The 26,650-nt window shown below is 39.8% G+C and overlaps 1 protein-coding gene across 1 annotated transcript in view; it reads left to right on the top strand.

Annotated features, from left to right (window-relative positions):
- Nucleotides 1–26,650, top strand: part of LOC124595442 (probable aconitate hydratase, mitochondrial) — an 83,229-nt gene that overhangs the window by 20,701 nt on the left and 35,878 nt on the right. Inside the window, exons 6-8 of the mRNA XM_047134186.1 lie at nt 5,115–5,265; nt 11,358–11,533; nt 16,789–16,918. Coding sequence (XP_046990142.1) covers nt 5,115–5,265; nt 11,358–11,533; nt 16,789–16,918 — 457 coding nt within the window. The remainder of the gene's footprint in view (nt 1–5,114; nt 5,266–11,357; nt 11,534–16,788; nt 16,919–26,650) is intronic.

Genomic DNA, 26,650 nt, shown 5'->3' with positions numbered 1-26,650 from the left:
TAGTTACTTACGTTCTTTGCTACTATAAATTCCCTTACCTGTTCCAGACCTCACGCCAGCCTGCGTGAGCTTAAACGCGTGCCTTTCGGCTATCTCCTAGTGGCTTGGCTGTCTTGCCAAGTCACAACAAATTGCGTGTAGCATTGTCTGCCATAGCGACAGCGATTTCATCAACCACCTGTGATGCAACCGGTTATCAGCCTCTTCATGGAGCGACACCTAGTTCTCCAGTTGATTTGAACTTCTTCATCATGCTATGCACAGTAGGTGGAGAAAGAGGACCCTTCCATAATCCTTTCAGACGGCAATATTCTCGAAGTGCAGCAGCAGCATCATGATGACTGATCATGGCGCGTGGTGGCCATAGTTAGAACTGGACGGTGGTGCTGTGATGCATGGAAATCATGCACCCCGTACTCTGGATGTTAATTCTGCCGAGTTTGGTACTGGTACGGTAATTAGTTTCCATGTTATAATGCGGTAAATAGGGAAAGTTTAATTATAACCATCTAGTATAAATAACAAATTCGGTAGAGCAACCCTTCTCAGATCCAAACTTTGATATGTTAAGTAAATTGTTTCCACTTAAGTGTGAGAGTACTCTTGAGTACATTACTTTTTTGAATATTTGGTAAAAGAGATGTCAGTAAGGAAATTGGATGATAGTTGTTTAAGTCTGTCTTGTCACCTTATGAAGAAGTTTAACAGTTGAATATTTTGAACTGTCTGGAAAAATTCCTTGCACCAGTGAAGCATACTAAGGCCATTACTTATTAAGTTAGAACAACTTTTTTAGAATTTTGTCTGAAATTCCATCAACACCACTGGAGCTTTTGCTTTTTATAATTCTGTTAATTTAAGTGAAGGCTGTTGGTGCTACTTATAGTTGCTTACAGTTATGTGGAATGGCATTTTAATATATTCTTTTGCTTCTTAAATGAAACCATTTAATCCTGTTTTTGCTGCTACATTTATAAAGTGATTGTTAAAAGTACTTGCAGCTTGTGAATTATCAGTCGCAGCATTGCCATTTAGTTTAACTGTTATGTTATCTTGTACACTGACTGTCTGTCCTCTCCCATTTGACACTATCCCATATAGGTTTAATCTTATTATCTACATTGTTTATTTCTTTTGGGACATGCATACTTCTGAACATTTGCCTTTCTTTAAAATATTACCGTATTTTTTTGTAGTAAGCATGTTATGTCGGATCTTGGCTTGATTTGATTTTAACAGGGAAGCTAAAACAGCTTTGGTCTAACCCACCACTGCCCACACCAAAACTAAGTTTATTGTGCGTTATCGCTTGCTGTATATCTAGTAAAGCCAGCCAGTGCCCTTAAATAGTGCAAGGAGTGAGTCCCTCTACCAGTTCTTTGTTAGACACAATTCCTTCAGGTCTAGTTGTCCCGAAGATTCTGTATCTTTTACTCTCCAATACCATGCATTCGAAGATTAGGCGTGATGCAGTTTCTTCACCCTCATCACAGATCCTACATTTAGGGTCCTCCTCCATTGTAGCCATTGTGTGTAGGTGTTTTTTGAAATTACCATGGCCAGTCATCAATCCAGTCATGAGTTTGATCTCTTTCCTGTTCAATCCCAAGATTACAGTGCTTCTTTTAAAACATGGCTTGGGCATCATTACCTTACCATGTTTCTGTTTATGGACCTTGGTCCTATATCCTACGTTATTTTTTCTAAGTCAGTTCTGTAGTTCTAATTAGATCATAGCCTTGGTGATTGTCAGGACAAGTTCCAGTCTAATATATGAGGTTGTTGCCCTCATCCTAGCCAGTCTGTCGGCTTGTTCATTACCCCAGATCCCTGAGTGGCCAGGGACCCACACTAGGTTTACCTTATTGCTTCCCCCTAGCTCCACCAGAGCCCTGTGGCATTCTGCAACAATCTTAGATCTTGTTGCAGGAGCTGCCAATGATTTCAGGGCTGCCTGGCTGTCTGAATAGATGTAGATGTTATGATCCTTGTAGCACCTATGCATATTCTCCTCCACACATGCCCTGATTGCAGTAATTTCAGCTTGGAATACGAAGGCCAGGTTTCCTAGAGAGATTATGGCCCCTGGTCTTGGCTGAACCCCCATACACCCCTCCCCCAATGCCTTGGTCTATTTTCAACCCATCAGTGAACCAATGATGTCTCCCATACGGTGTCGAACTGTTTTTTCCCACTGCTCCCTGCTTCCAATTATTATATTGTAAGGTTTGTCAAAGCAGTAGGGAGTTATTACACAGTCGGCAGACATTTCCCCAGCCATTCCTATATTTACCTCACTCACTATCTTAGTGTGTGATTCTGGATATCTGAATGAATCCCAGATTTTGCCTGCTTTAAGTCTGTGTGCCCCAGCTGCTGCCTCCACCTTCACCCAAAGGTGTAGTGGAGGCATGTCCAGCATGGCTTCCATTCCAGTTATGGCTAAGCAGACCAATCTCTGCACCTTAGCAAGCTCCTTAGCTGCAACCCACTGTTCAACCTTCTTCCATCACACTATGGCCCACATAGGAAATCCTAGGTCTGACCACTGTGATGTATATCCAGTGCATACCCCTGTGGGTTAGGCCTCAGTTTTTGCCACAAGCCGTTCTAGTACTCACTAGAGTACTTTTTGCCTTAGAGCAGATACAATTCGAGGGGTCCACGTTAGCTTCTCATCTAATGTTGCCACTAGATATTTCACTATCCCCTTCACAGGTAGTTTCATCGAAGAGATTTTAGATTCCAACTTGAGTGTTGAATATGTCTCTTCATAAAGGGCACCACAACAGTCTTCTTAGGATTAACCCTCAGATCCTGTTTAATGCACCAATTTTGCACAATGTCCAAACCTCCTTGTGCCATATTTCTAACTGTGTCAGTAAATTTGCCAAGTATTACTATGACAAGGTCATCTGCATATCCTTGGCAGAAGCATTGTCTGGAATTTAATTCCTCAGTGAGTTCATTCACCACTAGATTCCACAATAGGGGACAAAACTCCTCCTTGTGGGCAGCCTCTGGTGGTGTTAATTACCATCTTTTCATTCATCATGGTAGCCTCTACCTTCCTTCCACTAAGCATGGCCCTGGTCCACCTGCATATAGTGGTCCCCAGGTCATGCACCTCTGCTGCCCTTACCATGGAATCGAAGGTCGTGTTACTGAAGGCCCCCTCGATATCTAAGAAGATGCAGAGGGCTATTTCTTGAAAGTGAAGTGCTTTTTCCACCTTCCCGACGAGTTGGTGGAGAGCTGTCTCACATGATTTACCTGCTTGACAAGCGTGTTGGTTTGAATGCAGGGGGGCCCGGGACATGACTTACTCTGGCATTTACACAAATTTCTCTCTTCTTCTTACATGAAATTTTAATTCACCAAGTTCTTGACACCGTACCCATTTAATTTTTAAATTGATTTTCAGGATTTCTTTTTAGAAAAGAAACTTTCAATTGTTGCCACAAATTTATTATGGAATAAATCGAATTTGACATTCCCAACTCTTTTTACATATATGGTACTTCATTCCATACCACCCCTTTAACTTACCATTGAAACATTTGTATCCTTTTCTCATTAATATGCCTCACAGCTTTGTATGATCCTGTCTGAGGGTTGTAAGGTCTCGTAGTGTTTTTTTTTTCCCTCCATTAATTGTGCATCATGATCAGGTAGTCCATTGACGATTGTGTAAACTTTGTTTCAGCCTGAGCACTGTCTATAAAAATATATGTCTTACTATCTTGGTGCATTGAAAAATAGAGCACGGAAATTAGATTGGAATACCCAAATAATAATTCTAGTTCATTTGTCCTATCAGTATCTTTTAATAAATCTACATTGAAATCTCCATAAGTGACAAACCTTTTCTTCTTTTCTTGAATGTAGCTTAGCAATGCATCTAGAGTTCTGATAAATAGCTGAAAGTTTCTTAGAGGGGATTTATACACTTTTACAATTATTGGAGAAGTATCCTGCAGTAAGGATTCAAAAGCACATGCTTCTCAATGTCCGTAAACTGACTCTAACCTAAAAAATGTGCCACTTTTGACATGTGTGCTTGTGGCCCCCCTTACACTTTTTACAAGATGCTCAGCAAATCTTTCCTCCCCCCCCCCCTTTTCCTATTCAGGTGCAGGCCATCCTTATAAATGTATCCCCATCTCCGACCTTTATTCATATTTTCATTATATTCACTATCAAGATGGTAATATAACATATATACAGCAGTAATCCCAAAACACACATTCAAGCTAACATGTTATATCCTACTTGCCAAGAAATCCTTACACTAGACACACAAATTCATTCCACTTATGATAATACTTCCATTAATATGCATTATTGTGGTACAAGAAAAGTGCTCTTCGGAAATCGAGAAGTTCTACAGACTGCCTTGTTCCATGCTGACTGGCATGGAGGAAGTAATTGTGTTAGAGACAAGTAAAGATATTTTAAGATTCCACAGTAGGTGGATCAGTGAGGAGATTGGATGAAAGTTTTGTTGTACCCTTCTGGCACCCTTCTAGTAGGTGGGTGTGACCTTTGCTTTCTTCTAACTACTGGGCACATTCATTGTTAGAGGATCTGTAGTATATTGTGGTTAAAACTGGGGACATCTCACTTGGAAATTTTATAAAGAATCCAATCAGAATTTAGTAAGTAAGTGTAATACCTGCGGTAGAAGAATATATTTTCAGAGGTTCTTCAGCACAACATACAGATAAGTTCTATGCAGAAAGAGGTGAAACACTGAACATACTGTTCAATGCATCATGACAAGTAAAATTATTCTAAGGACTGGTTGAGTACTGAACAGAAAATTTGTAATGATTTGCATTCTGAGACTTTCTGGACAGAAAGTAGTTTCCCAAGGCTTTGGAAGAGCATAAGCCCTGCAGTAACTGAAGAAGTTGGTTTTGCAGTTTATAATGGAAAGTAGGTTGACATGATTTACTGTATCTTTGGTTCCTTTGCTCATTGAACCTTTTATGTTAGTTCTCTAAGTTAACTTCGTACTAGGATCGGGCATTTCTATTGGAAAATTTTCTGTATTGAGTCATTTTATATGCTGCCAGATGTTGCAGAATTCTACATTGGTATGTCATTTGCAGGTAATTGGAGTAAAGCTGACAGGCAAGTTGCAGGGATGGACGTCACCCAAAGATATCATTTTGAAAGTTGCTGGAATACTCACTGTGAAAGGAGGCACTGGTGCTATTGTGGAGTACCATGGTCCTGGAGTGAACTCAATTTCGTGCACTGGTGAGTAAAGTGTGTGTACTGCAACAGATAACACATCTAAATGTATCTACACATGGGAGCCTTACATGCCACAAATAGTAACCGAGAACACTATTACTCCTCTACCAATGGCACATTTGTGGCTTAGTTCAAGAGAACATTAGATGGAACACAGTATGTTTGCATTTGAGGAACGTAGTGTCAGTGATAGGTGAGATTGAAACTACTGATGTTTCAAAAATTGCTCTTGGTGAGCAGTCATGAAAGTTGAGCATTCATGGGTAGATGTCAAGTAGGGACACACATTTGACTAAAAGCAATTTACACACTGCACTTGTGCATGATATTGATTTCTTGACATGAGTCATTGTATGAAGTATGGGGCAGCCAATAATGAGCTCTGCAGCAGATTAAGACATGGCATTTTGCTGTCATAACATTCTGTCCACTAAACTTGATAATTTTATACAATTAATCATAATAATTAAGAAAAGTAATTGTTAATTGATGCAGTATTTTATTGCAATAAGAATGATGAAAATTAAGTATCAGAGTATGTATATTTGACATACTTGTGTTTAATGAAGTGAGCCTATCAGAATTTATTCATTGGAGAGTGAAATGCAAGGAGGCAAAATATAGCTTTCAGGGGTAGATAGGACCAGTGCCCCCCCACCCCCCACCAATATTGTGAGTCAGCAGAGCAGACCAATCCAGCGTGGTCTGGAAAGTGGAGGAGCAGGCAAAGTGATTGATGCTGAAAAGCAACCCGGAGTAAAAGTTAATGGGTGGTTTCCAGGGTTTGACACCCATTCACCTTGGATCCTGTGAATAAGTCCATAAGTGGACTCAGTCAAAGAAAAAAATAGTCCTCCTCAATTTTTTTGTTGTTGTGGATAGAAGAGAATCTGCAGCTTTCATTAAAGTAACATTTAGAGTTTGTCTCCATGTAAGTCAATCAGAGAGAGTGATATAGTTGCAGTTGCAATTAATATTTGGTAGGCTGTTGTGTCTGATGTCACTGCCATCAAGAATCATGAGCAGTGGGGCAACATGCCATTGTTAAGAGAGACATGCCTCAGAGGTTGAAATGGGCGAATGTGCGTCAAGTGTCTTCTGCCTTGATTGCACAGTAAGCTTTGTTAATGCTCATACTGGGCTAATAATGTTGTCTAGGTAAAGCAACACAAGCATTGAACTTTATGAAGCGTTTTAAGTATATTTGTGCTGGTGACAACCTGCTGAGGCTTAAACGCAAGTGGTTAATGAGTATAGTTGAATATAGTGTTTGGCACATCACTTCATAGTGTGAAGATAGGTTAGACGTGGTGTACTATTGAGCTGCTTTCTACTCAAGTGTTGTGATATTGTCATCACTGATGACCTTTTGGTCGTGATTGGTAATTTAGTGGAAGTCTGTTGATTTGGACAATATCTGATGAATTATATCTGGCTCTCCCTAACTATACTGGTCAGGTGTGATATGTTCTGTGTGGCAGAAAACATAATTAGGCATAATTCAGATGTTGGAGTGCAGCTTACTGATAACTGCACTGGAGATAATGTCAGGTGAATTTGACAGATTGGGGAAATGCAACTGGTTTTCTGCGGACACATTACTGGCGGATAGGTCATAGTGTCACACTCCCTCATAAACTGCTGCTTACTGTAACAGTGCATTATGTCCAATAGTATGTTATCAATTAAGGTATGATGATCTAATTTCTCTTTGAGTTGGCTGATGTATTTTTGTTGTGTTTGTCAGCAACACAGTTGTTAAATTTAGAGTAAGAATTAATCTGGCCACCAGAGGGTATTATAAATGTTAAAATATGTATGGCCTTTTCTCTACATTGTGCATTTTGAGTATTTTTTGTGTATGACTTTTACATTTACTTGTAATGCTGAAGTAAGTGTTGTACTAAATACAAAATACTATAATTTTGGCAGCAGTCAATTCTGAGTATAGCATAATGTGTAGGTTAGGTAATAAAAACATAATTTTATCATGAGCAAGTGAATTTTTTAAAAAAATCCAAAATAAGATTTCTTTGGACTCTTGTCTGCTGCCATAAATATGAAGCTATACAAGTATTACTTATGTTACCAGCTTATATTTGTTACTGCAATCAAAAGCGTATCTTGTTGTTGTTGTTGTTGTTGCCCACCAAGAATAAGGTAAGACCTGAGTTTCTCCTGGCGTATACAACTTTCAAATAACTTCCGGGAATTCAGCCAGGTAACACTTTCAGCGACCGCCGATATTTCGGCGGGAGAACACCCCGCCATTTTCAAGGCAAACTGCAACGGACAGGCGGCGTACATGCAAATTTAATACCTCAGTTCTCGGACCCAAGCAGGAAAGATGACACACACACACTGAACACTAGTGCCACCAAAGATGGCCAAAGTCAGAGCTATCGATAGTGAGACTATGAATTCGCAGGTGAGGTAGCATTGAGTCTGTCCCTCTGTTTCTTGACAAGGGAGAGAGCCGGATTCCAAACAGAGTTTAAGCAGAAACCTCCATCCCTGTTAACAAGGTTGCTCGCTAATTTAATCTCAACTGCCTCCCGAATCACACTGTCCCAATAGCTGGACGTGCATGCCAATATCTCGGTGTTATTATATAACATGGGGTGACCAGTATCCAAGCAATGTTCGGCAATAGCAGATCTATTAGGCTGCTGTAATCATGTGTGCCGTTTATGCTCAGTACATCTGTACTCCACGGTCCTGATAGTTTGACCAATATATGCCATGCCGCAGCTACAAGGGACACGATATACACCCGCCTTACGCAGTCCAAGATCATCCTTAACGGAACCCAAAAGTGCTCTAATTTTAGATGGAGGTCGGAAAACGCATTTCACATCGTATTTCCATAAAATACGACCGATCTTATTGGACGTGTTTCCTACGTAAGGCAAGAAGGCAGTAGACTTAGGTGTTGACTCAGAATTATCATCAATCACCTGATGTACAGTTGGTCGATAGCGCAACGCACGTTCAATCTGTCTATCACTGTAACCATTTTGACGAAATGTAACTTCAAGATGGGACAGCTCAGCTGGCAAAGTCTCAGCGTCAGAAACGATATGTGCCCTGTGTGCCAAGGTACGAAGTACCCCTTCACGCTGAGCCGAATGGTGACAACTATTAGCTTGTAAGTACAAGTCGGTGTGAGTACGTTTCCTGTAGACTGCATGTCCCAATGATCCATCATCCTTCCTCCTAACCAACACGTCGAGAAAGGGAAGACAACCATCCTTTTCCACCTCCATCGTAAAACGAATGTTCGGGTGGATCGAGTTCAGATGTTCTAGAAACACATTCAAATTCTCCCTACCGTGAGGCCAAACAACGAAGGTATCGTCAACGTATCTATAGAAACAGGCGGGTTTTAAAGGCGCCGACTCCAATGCACGTTCCTCGAAGTCTTCCATAAACAAATTTGCGATCACAGGAGACAACGGACTACCCATCGCAACTCCATCTGTCTGCTTTACGCTCTCTCAAAGTTGATCCCAGTATTGTTATTTTACCTGCTGACAAGGGCAATGCCACCGTTGTTTTAAATAAACATGATTATGTACAAAAGATGCAACGTTTACTATCTGATTCAACGTATCGCAGAATCGATGCTGACCCCACGAAAAGTGTTGAGAGAAAGACCAACAGCCTCCTGAAGAAAAGTGGTTTGTCGCAGGACACAATCAAGAGGCTTAACACCTATAGTGCGGTTCCCCCTAGGTTATATGGCCTTCCAAAGGTTCATAAGGAAGGGGTTCCTTTCCGTCCTATAGTGAGTAACATCGGCGCCCCGACATATTGTGTATCCAAGCATCTTGCTTCTCTGTCGAGTCCACAAGTAGGACGGTGTGAACATCATATCAGGAACTCAGCTGAGGGACTGAGGCTGAATGACTCTGATATTTTAGGGAGTTTCGATGTGGTCTCTCTCTTCACTCGTGTTCCTCTGTCTGATTCGTTGCGGTTAATTGAAGCCAGGTTTGGTGCTGATTTAACTAATCTCTTTAGGCATGTGTTGACATCCACTTATTTTTTATTTAATGACCAGTATTACGAGCAGACAGATGGAGTTGCGATGGGTAGTCCGTTGTCTCCTGTGATCGCAAATTTGTTTATGGAAGACTTCGAGGAACGTGCATTGGAGTCGGCGCCTTTAAAACCCGCCTGTTTCTATAGATACGTTGACGATACCTTCGTTGTTTGGCCTCACGGTAGGGAGAATTTGAATGTGTTTCTAGAACATCTGAACTCGATCCACCCGAACATTCGTTTTACGATGGAGGTGGAAAAGGATGGTTGTCTTCCCTTTCTCGACGTGTTGGTTAGGAGGAAGGATGATGGATCATTGGGACATGCAGTCTACAGGAAACGTACTCACACCGACTTGTACTTACAAGCTAATAGTTGTCACCATTCGGCTCAGCGTGAAGGGGTACTTCGTACCTTGGCACACAGGGCACATATCGTTTCTGACGCTGAGACTTTGCCAGCTGAGCTGTCCCATCTTGAAGTTACATTTCGTCAAAATGGTTACAGTGATAGACAGATTGAATGTGCGTTGCGCTATCGACCAACTGTACATCAGGTGATTGATGATAATTCTGAGTCAACACCTAAGTCTACTGCCTTCTTGCCTTATGTAGGAAACACGTCCAATAAGATCGGTTGTATTTTACGGAAATACGATGTGAAATGCGTTTTCCGACCTCCATCTAAAATTAGAGCACTTTTGGGTTCCGTTAAGGATGATCTTGGACTGCGTAAGGCGGGTGTATATCGTGTCCCTTGTAGCTGCGGCATGGCATATATTGGTCAAACTATCAGGACCGTGGAGGACAGATGTACTGAGCATAAACGGCACACACGATTACAGCAGCCTAATAGATCTGCTATTGCCGAACATTGCTTGGATACTGGTCACCCCATGTTATATAATAACACCGAGATATTGGCATGCACGTCCAGCTATTGGGACAGTGTGATTCGGGAGGCAGTTGAGATTAAATTAGCGAGCAACCTTGTTAACAGGGATGGAGGTTTCTGTTTAAACTCTGTTTGGAATCCGGCTCTCTCCCTTGTCAAGAAACAGAGGGACAGACTCAATGCTACCTCACCTGCGAATTCATAGTCTCACTATCGATAGCTCTGACTTTGGCCATCTTTGGTGGCACTAGTGTTCAGTGTGTGTGTGTGTGTCATCTTTCCTGCTTGGGTCCAAGAACCGAGGTATTAAATTTGCATGTACGCCGCCTGTCCGTTGCAGTTTGCCTTGAAAATGGCGGGGTGTTCTCCCGCCGAAATATCGGCGGTCGCTGAAAGTGTTACCTGGCTGAATTCCCGGAAGTTATTTGAAAGAATAAGGTATTACTCTGTCATCTTAAATACCAATCATAGCTCGTGACTGCTATTACATGGCTCTTGGGGAAGGATTTCCAGTTCCTGCATTGACTGTTGCACTGCTTAATGTCACTTCACACTGTGAGAAATTAGTGGAAATAGTTACGTACACAAATGTGGTGGCAAGCTTGTGACTAACAGCACTAAGAAACAAGTAAAGATAGAGTGAGAGAGGTAATTCTTGACATCTGCTCATAGATAAATTCAAGTTCCATTCTTGGCCTTGATCTGTGCTATTTTGGATATAGCATTCTCTTTTTAAGTGACTGCATTGGTATTTCTTTTTGCCTTGCCTTATTGATCATTGATTATTCCCATAAGTACTAAGTTTTTTTCCTTTTAAGAGCATGGACAAGAAAATTTTATTTGGCTAAATGGTATGAATACAAAAATTTAGTCCCTAGTATCCTAAACTTCAAAATTGTGCTACTGACTGAGTAATGATATGTAGTACAGCTCCATTATTCATCTACAGCTTCCATCTTGTCATCTCTCTTTGCAACTTTTCGCACTGTTCAAAGAATATTGGTTTTGAAAAATATTTTCATTTCTCTGTTACAGTTTGGCATGTTACCAATGTCCCACCGGCCCTTCTTCCTCACCACCTCTCTAGGCTAACTGTTCAAGAATTTTTTTCACTTATAAATCTTGATACGCTAATTACAAGTATTATGTTGTTTCAGGTATGGCCACTATTTGTAACATGGGTGCTGAGATTGGTGCAACCACTTCAATTTTCCCATACAATCGGCGTATGAGAGACTATTTGGTAGCCACAAATAGAGAGGAAATTGCTGAGGAGGCAGACAAACATGTTGAGTCACTTTTCTCAGCAGATCCAGGAGCAACTTATGATCAGGTATAACTCCCTCTTCCTAACGTCTCCTTTCCCTTCTTCCACCTCTCTCTCCCAGTGCGCACACACACTTATAGCAGTGCCTGTCGGTGGTGTTGTGGAGCGCACATTTAAGATGTGTAAGTTAATTTGCTGAGGCTCCATTCCAACAATGAAGTTTGTGTTTATAAATTGTATTAAACTAAGAAATTAGCAGACCTTCATCACTACTCTTAGCTTCCCTGCCTTGCTACTTTTCATCAGGTATGAGGGGTCAGGGTTGTCCGAGCATTGTTGACCCTGTTACATGTCAGGATGATGGTGCAGGTTGGTGGCTTGGGAACAGTATGCAGAACAAGTTCCTCGGCCACTATGAAATCGTAACAACAGCATGCTTATTTAGCAGACTTCATATTATCAGTGTAGTCAGTGTTGCAGTGGCTTGTGATAACACTGGGCAGTGCCACTTGCCCATTGAAGTAGGTGACAATATGAGGTGCCTGTGGGGACGACAGGCTGGAAAGGTGGCCACAGCAAAGGAGCGGTGTCAACGCTTCAGCTGGCTGGTACACAGCCGTGTTGGGCCTGCAGGCATCAGACGTGCAGTGGGAGCACACTTGTGTACAGACCAGCCATGCCATTAGGTGTGAATGCGGCATCCAGACAGCAGCTCACCAGGGATCAGGTGCAGGAGGACCTCTTGGAGGTACCCAGGAGTTATTCAGTATCAGCCTGCATTGATTACCAGTTGGTAGGTGCCAGTTCAACCCCCAAAAGCATCAGGACTAGGTATGGCTCTCCGTAGATCAGTGGTTAGCAGAGGCAAGGCTACTTGTAGATTAGGCCGAATAACGTACGTTGGGTTCATGGCTGGCTTGATGGCTTTCTGGATGTGGACAGTACTAAACAGCCACTGTATGGCAGAAGTGGCTACTATTTGTACTCACTCATCACGGTCTTATTTTGCCAGATCAGTGCTTCCAGTCACATAAGGGGCCCAGAGATCAAGTGTCAGAGCTTAGCATGTGGTAACCCTGACTGCCACAGTCCCAGAGGAGAAGTTGTCACCATGCCAGCTAGCAAATTTCTGGCTCTGGCAGTGGAATTTGGAAGGCAGCCTGCCGGCTCACTTGGCTGCAGGATCGTGCAGTTGGCTTGGGAAGGTGGTGCTGCAATGCTGGGTCAGATACATTATTTTCATGCCTTGAGTGTAACAAACAGTTTGCTCCTGTGGTTACAACACTGTTCTACAGTGTGGCTTCCATCTATGTCGGTGACTTAAGTGGGTTGTGTTGCATATAACTGTAGTGAAAGTTCGCATGTGAGGCAAATACTCCACTTCCACATATTTACAGATATGCTTGCGACAGGAACATATCTAAAATACAAATAAAAAAAAAAAAGTGTACTCATGGTAACCAATCAATGTGAAATGAAATGAATATTGAAACATTAATATTTTCAGTGGTGGAGATATGCTTTTTCTTTTATTTGCATCTTTTTACACGAGATGTTCATATAATCAGTGCCTTTACACTCCTTAGAATTTCAGCTTGGCCTGCAGCTACTCTCGCCCACTTGAAATTTGATACATTATTCATTCTTATTCGAGCAGCACAGCTCATTTTTTAACTGATGTTTCAGTTAATTTAGTGTGTTGATAGTGAGTGGTGCCATGTTGGCAAACAAGCTGCATTGCCTCCTCCTGACTGCTTGCCATTTGTTTTTGTTGTGGTTGTTGTTTAGTTGTTGAACATAAATTGGAGATTGGTGTAGTGAATTGTGGGCAGTCTATCCGTTTCCATAAGTGGAATCTGGAAGTGGTGCTTCTCCTGTAATCAAATTACTCCTGGTACACACTTGACATGACAACATGTGAAAAGCTCAGTGCCTTCATAACCTTGGAGATTGTGTTCCATGCACTGAGCATCCATGATCTGGTGGTAATCAGATATACTTGCCACACTTCTCACCCATATTTTGCTTGATTGTAGTGACTGTCAGTGTAAGATGATGACACCTGTGATACGGCACGCTGCACTAACCTGCTAACCACTGCAATAGAAGTGCTGTCTATCCAACACAACAGTCACATAAATTTAAATTGCTAATGTGTTTATGCACAAAGGCAATTATATGATAATCGGTGGTGGTGGTGGCGGCGGCACCGGCGGTGTGGTTCAACTGGATTAAATTTTGCTGCAAGTGTTGGAAACTATTATTTCCTCATTCAGTGTATATGAGGTGGTTCTGCCGTGTATCAGGCAGCTAGAGAAATAATGTCAGCCTGTTATGTTGGCAGGAAAAAGCAAACTACTCTTGGATCACATTCTTCTTCTTTTTTTTTTCTCTCCAAGAAATAAAGGATAATATATAACCCTCAATCGTACTGTCACTTTGTTGGCGTATGGAGCTGCACACCTACTTAAGGGAAAAAAGTTTGGTCCCAGAGACTCATTAAAAATAGGTTTTAAAGTAAATGGAAATGCTTTTCTTAGCAGTAGGTACTGCCAACCTTGCTTGACACTTAATTAAATGCAAATACATCACATTTTCAAATATTTAAGAAAGAGAGCAACGAAAAATAAGAAACCACACATCTCAGCATAAAATACCCATTTTATGACATAAAACTGACAGTTTTGGTTTTGCCAAGTGCTTCATCTTCTATATGATCTTCAATTGAAATATGCTGAATGTTTTAACTGTCCTTCAATAACTTTTTTGAGTAAAAAAGTGCCTTGTCTTTATGTATTTTGTGCAACAATGGAATTCGGAATTCAGGATTTTTTTAGTCTCAGTATTGCCATATTATCAACCTTGACAACTAAAACGTCAGTCAGTTTTCTCATTCCCCCTAAAAAGTCTACACAGATAAATTATTTTGTTATCAACTTTTGTTGCACTGACCACCTCTGTTTTGGTTATAGATTGGCAGTCATTGCCTTTCTTTGACTGTCAGGAGATAGCTCCATCTTTAAGTGTAATAAGGACACTAGATGTTTTGTTGCACCTCCAGAGTCTGTGTCACTGTGGCAATCTAATATGCTAATGCACAAATCTGGATGATATTAAAGTCACACGTATCTGCTACATTGCTTCACTACATCTTTTGTTGATGTCATCGTATGTGTTTTACATACAAAGGTAAGAGCATTGTATGTGTGTTACTTACAATGCACTTAGCTTTTCACTCATATTAACTCGTTCATAATGTTTTAGCACTAATCTGTCTGTCATATTACCCTGTCTTCTACCTTTAAGCTCTCAGGTTTCCAAATCTCGTCCAGTGCTGTCCTCAACAGTCAGTCTTTCCTTCTCATCCCGTCCAGTAATTCTCCTCTGACCCAGGGTTCTGGGAGACTTTTCCAAACACTACCCCTTTTCCTAACCCTATCCAGTCCTTTTACTTCACTGCTCTTCCTTACCCTACAACCCTTGTGCTGGAAGAAGAAGCTATTGGCTCTGAAAGCTTGCATATCTAAAACCTTTCTTAATATGATAAGTCACCTTATTGAATTTTGATCCTACAAGTATACTATTAGGGCAATAGCTTTCAAATTGTGCGCTCAACTTGATGCATTTCATGGAAATCACACCAGATGTCGTAACAAGTTCATCGCTTCCATTGTGAGTCCACCATTTCAGTTTTCCACAATGGTGGACGAAGCACGGTTGACCGTCGCGCAAAAGACGAAGATTGTGTTACTGTACACGATGACAAACTGTGTTACATTGACGCAGAGAAGGTTTTGTGCTCACTTCAGCACATGGTGGGCTTCCAGCCCACAGACAATACCCAGATTACATCAAAAATTTGAAGGTACTGGAACTGTTTCAGAGTGTCAACGGCCACATGCATGTACTGTATGTTTGCTGCAAAACATTGAAGCAGTTCGAGAGGCTTTGACTTGTAGTCCAAGTAAATCAACAAGAAGAGCCAGTGCCAAGTTTGGAATTTCACGCCGATCTGTACAAAGAATCATTCAATGTGACGTTCGCTTGTATCCATGCAAGATGAGTGTGGCGCATAAGCTTACTGCGAGAGATAAGGAGCAGAGACTGCAGTTTGCAAGGTGGGCAGTCGAGCAAGACCAAGAGGCAATGCTACGCAACACATGGTTTTCTGATGAAGCTTATTTTTACGTGAACGGTTTTGTGAACAAACAGAACGTTCTATTCTGGGCATGTGAACCTCCATGAATAATCCACACGAAAGACACCTATGGGTAGAAAGTGTGCGTGTGGGTTGCGATGTCAAGGCCTGGAATCATCGGTCCATTTTTCTTTGACGATACAGTAACTGGTGAATGCTATTTATACATGCTGCGAAACCAGTTCTTTTCTCAGCTCATGGCCTCATGTCTTCCATTGCAGACACAATGGTTCATGCAGGATGGAGCACGCGCCCATACTGCCAACGTTGTGCTTGATTTCCTATGCAAAAGACTTGGCCTTAGTGGATTTTCAAACAGATTTCCAGAATGTTATGCAGGAGGAGGAATATGGCTGCCACACAGCCTGGACATTAACCCATGTGACTTCTTCCTTTGGGGGTTCCTTAAAGAGAAGGTGTACTACAGATAACCCCAAAATGCAGTGCAATTTAGGGCCATCATTGTGGAGTTATGCCGCGCCATTCCAGAAGATTTGTGTTGGAGAGTCATCACAAATGCAAGTGTGCAACTTGAAGAGGTTGTAAACCAAAATGGCAGTCATATTGAACATGTGATTCATTAGGTTGTATTTCCAAGCTGTATCCTTTACTTCTACACCAATAAATTACAGATCTTGTCAACAACAAATGTGTTATTCATGAAACAAATCAGGTGACTTATCATGCGCCACCCTGTGTGTGTGTTCTCCTGCTGGCGAGTAGATTTTTATCTGTCTGATTACTTTATATTGTTTAAAACTAATCAGTTACATGGATATTTCAGTTTAAACAATATAGAAATGTCACTATTATTGTAATGTGACATGATGTAAAATGAAATTCTAAAATGAAAACATTTTTCTTGGCATTTTAAATAAAGAAAGTGAAAGAATTGTTTAACAACTACTGTGAAGTGTGTCATTTATTGTCTGTCCAATTTCTTACCTTCTGTTCCAGTTTTGATGTGTATTTTATTTTTCATTCTGTCAACATCACAGGCATAAAAATTGCCATTATTATTCCATTATGTGTTGTTCAAGTTGAGTTTGCCATTTATTTATCTGTATAACAAATGACATCTGATACACAATTCATTTCAGTTTTCTTCTTTTTTTTTATATAGATAATAGAGCTGAACTTGGACACATTAGAACCACACATCAATGGACCTTTCACTCCAGATTTATGTCATCCTGTTTCAAAAGTTGGTCAAACAGCTAAGGAGAAAGGATGGCCTGTGGACATTAGAGTGGGTAAGTATTTTTACTTTGAAAATGTTGAAAAATGAAACTAAGCTGCATAAAGACTCACATTCTGTGTTACTCATCTTAATCAAAAAGTGAATGGTAAAACATTGTATGGAGTAGACACATGTTAGTTGCCAGACTGTTTACCAAATTGCATGTAAATGAGGTAACTAACATAATAAATATATCCATAGTGTCTTGAAATTACACACTAAACCATATCGTTCATATTATAACAACTTCTCTTTACTTACCTTGTAAAATTCAAGTGCCATGCCGGAAACTTCCCTGATGTTTTGAAATCCTTAATTGTTTCAAGTTATAAGGAAGATAAAATGTCTTGACCGCTGTTGAACAGTATCCATCATGTCCATAACCTCGTCTTAATTGTATGGTTTTAGGCTTAGTCTGTCTACCATTAACACTGTGATGTTCTCAGATGTTTTCCAATGTTTTGAAAGCAATTCCTTTCCTGTGCTATGCTCCTTAATTTAGACAAAGCAGTTGACTGTATCACATGATACCGTAGTACCTACATTTGAACAACATTATGTATATGACAGTGAACTATAATTAATCAAATTGTATATATTAGACGGGAAACAAGTTGTCATAGTAAGTAATTGAAGGTTGAATGCCCTTCCAATTGCTACAAGAGTCCCACAACATTTTGTTCTAGCACTTTAACTTTTTTTTAAATATATGTGATCCTCATTGTCCAACAAGTCTGTTAATATTCACTGATGATACAACCCTTATAGTGATAGATCTCAAACTAGATGTTGTGCTGAAAACAAAACTATACTGATCACTTACATTAATGTATTGCACTACACATATCACCATTATTTACATTACACTGACTTGAAAGGAAAAAGTAATTTGTTATGCTTGATAATTAAAGAAAAAAATTACGCTTTCAGACAAATACTGCAGACAGTTTTTCAAGTACTTTGTCATTATGTCTAGATTACCATCAGGCAGACTTCACTGTAGTTAGAAAACCGTCTCTCACTGTCTGCATTGGAAGAGGAAATCCAAATAGCCTTCAGTCCCACAACTCCAGACTGCTGATTGTCAATTGCTGTTGCCTTTAAACATTTGGCTATGTCGGCGTATGCTGATCACATGGACATTTTCTTCCCTGCACCATTCCACAGTGTCCATACTACTGAGACCAGTCATTCCAGCTAAGACTGCAGGATCTTTGCCATGTCTACATAAATGAATGTCCCAGCTTATTGCCCTTGGGTTGAAACCTAAATCTAAAGCCTTGAAGACTGATTTGTTTGGATCTGTGGCCTTGAGAGTTATCCTAATATAAAAATGCAACCCAGTATGCTTCAATCCCTCCTATACTTCTGCATGAAGCACTTGCCACCTTACCTTTTTTAAAATGTTATTTATTTGTTGCACAAAATACTGAAACATTCTTTAAGTAGAGCTCATGTGATGACAGATATTTTGAAGTCCCAAAGGAAATATTTATATCAGGTCACTGGCATGTTTAATGAAATTGGCCTCTGTAAGAGTCCAATTCACTTCATCATCTGACAGCAAATTTACATTCTGATTGCATGCTTTTACTTGACCCCTGAGTGGAGGATGCTGGGAGCAGAAGCCTGTAATTGGCTCATAGCACATTGGCTGTGGATACAAGCCCTGCCTTCTTTTCCCATGTCACCTAGCTTATAGCTTACAAAAGAAATGAACATGTAATGATTATTGTGTTGCAGAAGTGACATGAAAGGAAAGTTTATGGTGAATCACTAGAAGGACCACGTACAGCCTCTTCGCTCATTTTTGTAAGTAATATAAACAATCATTATGCACAACAATACACACAGATCAACACTTTATTCACAATGGCTATTTATTGTTACAAACTACAATATTGTTAGGTAGCTATGGTTGGCAACGAGCGTAAACATTCCAGAGTGGCACAAAGTCAGCTGACTTTCGCTGATCACAGAGGGCTCTAGTAAAAGTGTACAATCAGCACTCTGCCCACGTTGGAAGACACACTCTGCCTACGTTGGAAGACTCCTGAACTTATCACTGCAGAAGAATTCAATCATTTCTTCAAAATGATCTGCTACATGAAATTGCTGTGGAGAGCAGTGAGTCCTGGCATGTTAAAACTGGAAGATCAAAAAACTTTTTGTCTCCATTATTTTCCTTCAGAAACTGCAAATACAATTGTTTCCTTTTCTTGGTGTTGAAGAAAGCATGCTTTGAATTGCTGCTAATAGTGTACAACTTACTAAGTTCCTTTGAAAAAATGTTTACAATCAGATGCAGTTTATGTGCCCTGCACTGTATGTGGTTTAAGTTATTACCTATTATTATTATCGAAGAGGCAACACATTTCTTAATGTGTCTAGAAGTGTCACTCGCTACTGCTTGTGTGTTATCTTTTTCTGTGTATAGTATTTCTCAAGACCCCCAAAATTGCCCAAGTTTATTACTTTGAGTTTGCTGTCTAGAGAACCTGTATACTTGCAGCCAAAGTTTCTGCTGGTTTCGCACTACAGCAGGCCTCAACAGCACAGCAGAAACACAATGGCCTCATCTGTGAGTGCACTCGTTGGCTGAAAGCCATGTACGCACTGCTACTGGATATATTTTTTTGTTGCAGTTGTGTTTCCAACAGTGTTCCACAACAAGTTTGAAACTGCTTAGTGTTAAGGTTGCTGTACACACTTCCAGCACTATTAATACTTAAAGGTACATGCAAATGAAAGAACACACATTATTAGTGGATGAAGAACTGCTGCAGAACAACATGTAAGAATAACTTGCTACAGGAGCTGAATATGGAAGACAGCTCTGATTTCTGTAACATCTCTTCGATGTCATTAACAGATATTTAAATTCTGGTAGATTTGATAGCATCAGGTGTTTCAAAAAAAGACCTAGATTTCAGGGAGCACTTCCAGTCAATGAAAGATTTTCTGGCTGCTCTCCATGTTTTTTTTTGACAACGGGAGATTCATTCAAAGCCCTTTGTGTTTATTTCGCACTTCAAAGCAAGCATTATCTTAAATATACCTGAAGTTGTAGACCACTGTTGGAAGTCTTGAAGGGTTGTACAAAGGTAACTAAACGTAAAAGCTTGTTAAATATGTATTTTGTCCATTTTTTTTTTTCAAGAACTGGACACCCACAATCAAAAAGCAATACTACCTCAGTTGTGTTGCTTGCAAATATAACTGGGAAATTAACACTGCATGTTGATGCACATGGCACACCCATACACACTGACTCCATACTTGTGTAGAAGGCTTAACTCTGGCTGAAGCAAGATGTCATTCAGCTTTTGTTTTTGTGATTGCCCTCTATACTTATGGCAATTTTCTTAGTGACTGTGCCATTTATAGGCCACAGATGCAGTATTCATCAGTATCCTCATTTTTCCTGATTCTACAGTACTTCTAGAAGTAGTTGGGAAGAGACATTGTACATATCTTGCCACCCATTCATTTTAATTTCTTGTGTGTAAGAGATGATGATGATGATGTAGAAGAGCCAGGAACTTGTTCATTACCTCTTTCCAGTATAAAATCTTCTGAAATCTGAAATCAGATTTATTTATTTCAGACTGGAAAAGTCTGGTGTGGAACAACATGCCTGTTCTCAGCCACAACACTTCTCCCATTGTATGGGAGCAGTTGATGGGAAGTACATAGTCATACAGTGCCCTGCTACTAGTGGGAGCAAATTTTAAAATTAAAAAGGGTCCTATAGCATTGTGGTGCTTGCAGTCGTTGATGCCTGCTATGATCCAGATGCTGGTTGCCATGAGAGAAATGGAGGTGTATTGAAGATCATAATCGTAAATGAACAAGTTCTCAGAAAACTGCTGAACTTGCCACAAGCTGACTGACCCTAAGATACATTTTCATAGCAGACACTACTTTCCCATTAAACAAAAACATGAAACTATACCCAGCAGTGTATATCCAAGGTTCAAATGAACAAATTTTTAATTACTGATTGTCTGGGGCTAGAAAGGTTGTAGAGAACATAGTTGGTACTATGGCTTTAGTTTTTCATATCTTTCAAAAACCTGTGTTGTTGCAAGATGAGAAAGCAGAAATTGTCATCCGTACAGATTTGTGTCTACATAATTTTTTTAAGTGACTTGCTAAGGCAAGGAACCAGTGTACCCTACAAGGAAACTTAATTTTGTATGGTTTACCAATAGGTGAGATGATCCCAGGCACATGGAGACAAGATGACATTACATTGAATTTTACTGTACTCCAACTCCTACTACATAAAGCTTCTAACTGAAATGAATACATTACTGACGAGTGTGCAAAATATTTTCTAAGCCCACATGGAAGTGTCCAACGGAAAGTAACTATGAGCGAATGTTACTGTATAGTTTAAAAATACTAATAAAGACAAGCAAGCATAATTGTTTGTACCTCTGTCTGTAGTTTCGTTTGGCCCATGAACATTATTGAGAAACTGCAAAAGTGGATAACCAAATGTGACATTCACCATTTGGAAATTTGTGAAATAAAAAATATAATTATCATTACTGGTTCCAAAAAATACACTTTAAAAATATACAGACAATTTTTATTGGAACAATTGCCAATGTACATGACTGTGAGTTGCAATTTCAAATGACACACATATAACTAAGAAAAGTATTAACAATATACTTAGCTCTGGGAACTGAAATTCAATCATTTGCCTGGATTTTTTTGTAACTATGTCAATAATGAGACAGCTGTTCCAAATTTCTTCATTTATTGTATCCAATTTATTTAGACAAAATTAAACAGATGTTCACTCAGTTTTTTTTGTAAAAGTGATCTAGCAACAGCTAACACAGACTACCTTCCTTAACTTCAATCGTAACAGTGACTACCTACTATAGGCGTGATACAATGATAAAAATGCTACTGAAACACTTGGAAACTTGCAAGTGAATGTGACGCCAGTCTGTGTCAGTGTGGAGTCTAGTGTTTGAAAATTATTTTTGTTTTTTTGTAAATAAATGGCAGATATTGTTTGGAAATTAGATCATAAAATATTTTATGGGTTCTGAGCCCAGCACTTTCATTTGCAACATAAATTAAAGGACAATTCTTAGCCACATGTACTTCAGTAATCATGAATTGTGAGCCTTGCATCTAATTATCGTGATTATGTGGTGTAAATAGTGTTATAAGCAATGACCAAGGAAAAAAAAAAATCTTGTGATGATAAGAGTCTGTAACTATGTCTATGTAAAATACCTATTTTCACACCACATAATCAACTATGCCACTGTAAATGACTATCATTGCAAATATTCTCACTCTAATGGTTAAACAGTGCATGGTCCCACACCTTTACTTTGTAACATGACCTGAAATTATGCCTTTATTAGTTCGCAGACAGGCCAGCTGAAAAATCAATCCTTTATTGTGCACCTAATTGTTTCAGTGTAAATAAAATCTCCTCAAAGTCTGTAGGCTCCTGTGAAATAGAAATGTTATACCAGCTGCACAAGCAGTTGCGTGAGTGTAAAGAAAAGTATTAAAATCAAATTCGCCATGTAATGTAGCTCCTGCGATTCTATGTTGTCTTGACTGCTCAGCCAGCTATGCGTGAAATGAAGCATTAAATAACAGTTCAAGCTAAAGTTCTATTTCACAATTGTGAATTATTTAGGAATAAAGAAGATAACTCACCGAAAGGCAGAAGTGCTGCGTCGTTGATAGGCACGCAAATGAAAGGTATGGAGCTTGGCTAGCTTTTGGAATTCACTTCCTCTTTCCAGCTGTAGGACACACACACGCACACGGACACACAAAGCACCCCAGCTAGCCCCCATTCTCTCACAAACTGCTAGACGCTCCCCCCCCCCCCCCCCCCCCACTGTCTCTTGCCTCTCTCCATCCCTCACCCCACCCCATCCCAAACCCCCTTCCTCATCCTAGATCACTCACTGTGGGCCATTAAAGAACTGGCAGTTGGCTGAGCACAGTGTAGGGCGAAAGGTGTATGCACATGAGTGAGTGAATATGTGTGTGTTTCTGTGCATGTTTTTCCTACAGCTAGAAAAAGGAAGTGCACTCCAAAAGCTAGTCAAGCTTCATGCCTTTTGTTGGTGTGCCTATCCATGGCGCAGTGCTTCTGCCTTGTGGTGAGTCGTCTCTTTTATTCCTAAATAATTCATAATTTTCAACCATAACTGTCCATACATTATTTCGTAATTAATGACACATTATATAGTCTTGCAGACATGGAAGACACAGAGTGATCCTATAACAATGATGGGGTCGGTGAGAGAGTGCCAATAAGGGAATTGTCAGGGAGAGGGGGGGGGGAGAGAGAGAGAGAGAGAGAGAGAGAGAGAGAGAGAGAGAGAGAGAGAGAGAGAGAGAGACTATTACAGTGGAACTTCTATGTATATACTAAATTGTAGGAGTCACAGATATAAATATACTGTTTCGTCGCACATTATATCAAGTCTCTATTGTCGTTGGTTTTCTCAAAAGTAACATTTTGTAGAATTAACAGTCTTATATTCCAAGGTCATTGATTTCCTTTATCACTAGTTACTACGTTATATGGACTTTATTTTATTAAAGTCTCTCAATTCATTAATTCATAACAAGTATAAAAATGTTCGTGACAAATACATATGGAGATGCAATCTCCAAACCAAATGCGCTCTGCATATTCTCTCATTTGTTTACTGCAGATTGCACATGACTTCCCGTTTGTACTGGGAATAAGGTACATGTGAGGGGCCTATTTGTTATCTGCCACATCCAGGTGAAAGACGGATTCTGAAATTGTCCACCCACCTGGCATCTTCTAAGGGTGTCCTTGCCCTGCAGAGAAGTAGCACACAGGCTGTATATTCATCGTGGGCAGCTGTAAGAAAGTCTCTAGCGAGTTGGCTATGGCTCACTAAGCTATTAAATGAAGGTTCAAGGTCACCTGGAATGCCAGTGATTTTCCTTTTATTAATGACACACACACACACACACACACACACACACACACACACACACACACACACACACAGCAGGGATTCATAAACCGCTAAAAAGGAATTTAACAAATGTTTGCCTACAACATTAAATGTAAAACTGTTCAAGTGTGTAAGAGCTATAAACCAGGTGCATTAAATACATCGTAGAAATTACAGCTAAGTTACAATCATACATTCGTGTTCTGCATTGCTCGCGTAGTTGTGATTTCTTAAACTTGTTATATGTAGGGCATGCAACTTAAACCTCAATTATGTTGCCTCTTGCTTAGAAGCGTCCTATTGGCCCCTACTGTTGAACTGAATTGGTCAGCCCAAAACACTTTGCTCAGTGTGCGTTTCTGGCATGAAGTCATTCATCTGTGTAGTGTAATTCTAATGTTATTAAAAATGACCATAAAATAAAATCACAGTGGAATGTATGATAGCTAGTGTTGAGAGGATAGCTACTATGATTGTTGATTAAATCTGAATTATATTTTAAAAGATAATGTTGAACCATCTGTTCCCTCGACTTCGCTCCCCTGCGTATGTCATAAATCAACTAATGCATACCTTTTCAACCATGAAGTGAAGCTTGGTTAGATTAGATTAGATTTACTTTCATTCCAATTGATCCGTAGTGAGGAGGTCCTCCAGGATGTGGAACATGTCAGAAAAACAACAATACATGACAAATATTTAAACTAAAACAAATAAGCTAATGTACCATTCCACAGGTCCCAAGTGGAATGATCGTCATTTTTTAATGAACACTAAGAGTCATTTTACAAATACTATTGCACTGAATTTAAAATAAAAAAGTTTTATATTTATTTATAAGGTAAGAAACATGTAATACAACTACTGTAATACTTATTTACAATGAACACATTACTGCACTGAAATGGTGCAGAAGTTAGATTATACTTACACACACACACACACACACACACACACACAAATTTTCAGTGAACACATTACTGCACTGAAATTGTGCAGAAGTTATGTTGTACTTATATACAAATCAGTTGGTTTTCCTCAGAAATTCATCAATGGAGTAGAAGGAGTTGGCCACCAATAAATCCTTCAGGCTTCTCTTAAACTGAATTTCATTGGTTGTTAAGCTTTTTATGGCTGCTGGCAAGTTATTGAAAATGTGTGTTCCTGAATAATGCACACCTTTTTGTACAAGACTAAGTGACTTTAAATCCTTGTGAAGATTATTCTTATTTCTAGTATTGATTCCATGAATTGAGCTGTTGGTTTGAAAAAGTGATATATTTTTAATGATAAATTTCATTAAGGAATAAATATATTGGGAAGCTGTAGTTAGTATCCCTAGTTCCCTAAACAGGCTTCTGCAGGATGTTCTTGAGTTCACACCACATATAATTCTTACTGCACGTTTTTGTGCCCGGAAAACTTTAGCTTGGCTTGATGAATTACCCCAGAAAATAATCCCATTGGGATAGAATATTATGGGTACCAGAGCCATAAATGTGACAGTGGACCCACCCCTATAAATTAGAGTTGTGGCGATTCGTGAATGAGTCGTTCATTTGAACGACTCTAAATAAAGAATCGAATCGTGATACGGACGAATCGTCGTTCAAAAGAATCGTAAGAACGATTGCGTGTTTCCGAGTCGTGACGATTCCAAGTTCCAACGATTCTTAGTACGCTATGCTTCGAAGGCAACTTCCCGAATCATGCCGAGTCGTGCCGAATGATTACGACCGACAGATGGCAGTCAAGTGGAGGATGCGTGTGAACAAAGGAAGCTCGGAAGGAACAAACGAAGTTCGTGGGCTGTAATATTACTCGACATGAAAACCAAGCTGACACCACACTTGGCTGTGGCTGACGGGAACGAGCGTAAAGGCATTTCCCATTTACTATCCCCATATAGTGCACATACGCGGATTCGTGTCATCCTACGGTTTTCTGTGCGCTTTCCAATTCCACAGCACCTTATATTTCACAATAAAGCAACTGTCAGCCCTCACACACTGCAAATTTAGCTTAACTTTTGTTTCGTCGAAATACATAGCATAGGTATTTTGCTTTTAATTTGTCTGAGAACTTGCTTCTGCCACTTCTATTTACGTGAGAAGACGACATAATTCTAAAGTGTAGGATACAATCGTATACAGCGTCATTACTTCACTGCTAATTTGCTAATTGTGTTAGTTCCACAAGTCCCGCCACCAAATGGCTGTCGCACTAGACCAATATTACAGGGCCTATATAGAGAGAATATAGACTCTCTAGCCAATACCTTTCTTGGCAGATCGCCGTGTAATACCGTCTTTAAACAAAAGCTTTTTAATTAATAATTTCCAGTTCGAGTTTTCAAATGTTATCCTGTTCACATTCATATTAAATTTTAGTGAAGTAATGTCGACGTATACGATTGAATCCTATTGTTTAGAAGTATGTCGTCCTCTCACGTAAACAGTAGTTACAGCGGCAAGTTCTCAGACAAATTAAAAGCCAAATACCTATGCTTTGTATTTAGAAGAAATGAAAGTTAAGAGGCGCGTTCAAGCCACACAACCAAACTGGCATACCACGTAATTTTGCACCACCTTCCGCACAAATAGACTCCTCTCTCCTGGCATACTGAAATAAAACAGTAGATGCAATCAAATCAAACGTGACCTTTCAACAATTAAGGCATTACACGTATAAATCGAGAATCGCACTTGTAACGTCATGTGCATGTTTACTCATAAATAAACTATTTCTGGCAT

This window comes from Schistocerca americana, chromosome 2, assembly GCF_021461395.2.
Source record: "Schistocerca americana isolate TAMUIC-IGC-003095 chromosome 2, iqSchAmer2.1, whole genome shotgun sequence".
In the NCBI taxonomy this organism is placed as follows: domain Eukaryota; kingdom Metazoa; phylum Arthropoda; class Insecta; order Orthoptera; family Acrididae; genus Schistocerca; species Schistocerca americana.
Note: the sequence above shows the minus strand (reverse complement) of the source record. Positions and strands in the feature narration are given on the sequence as shown.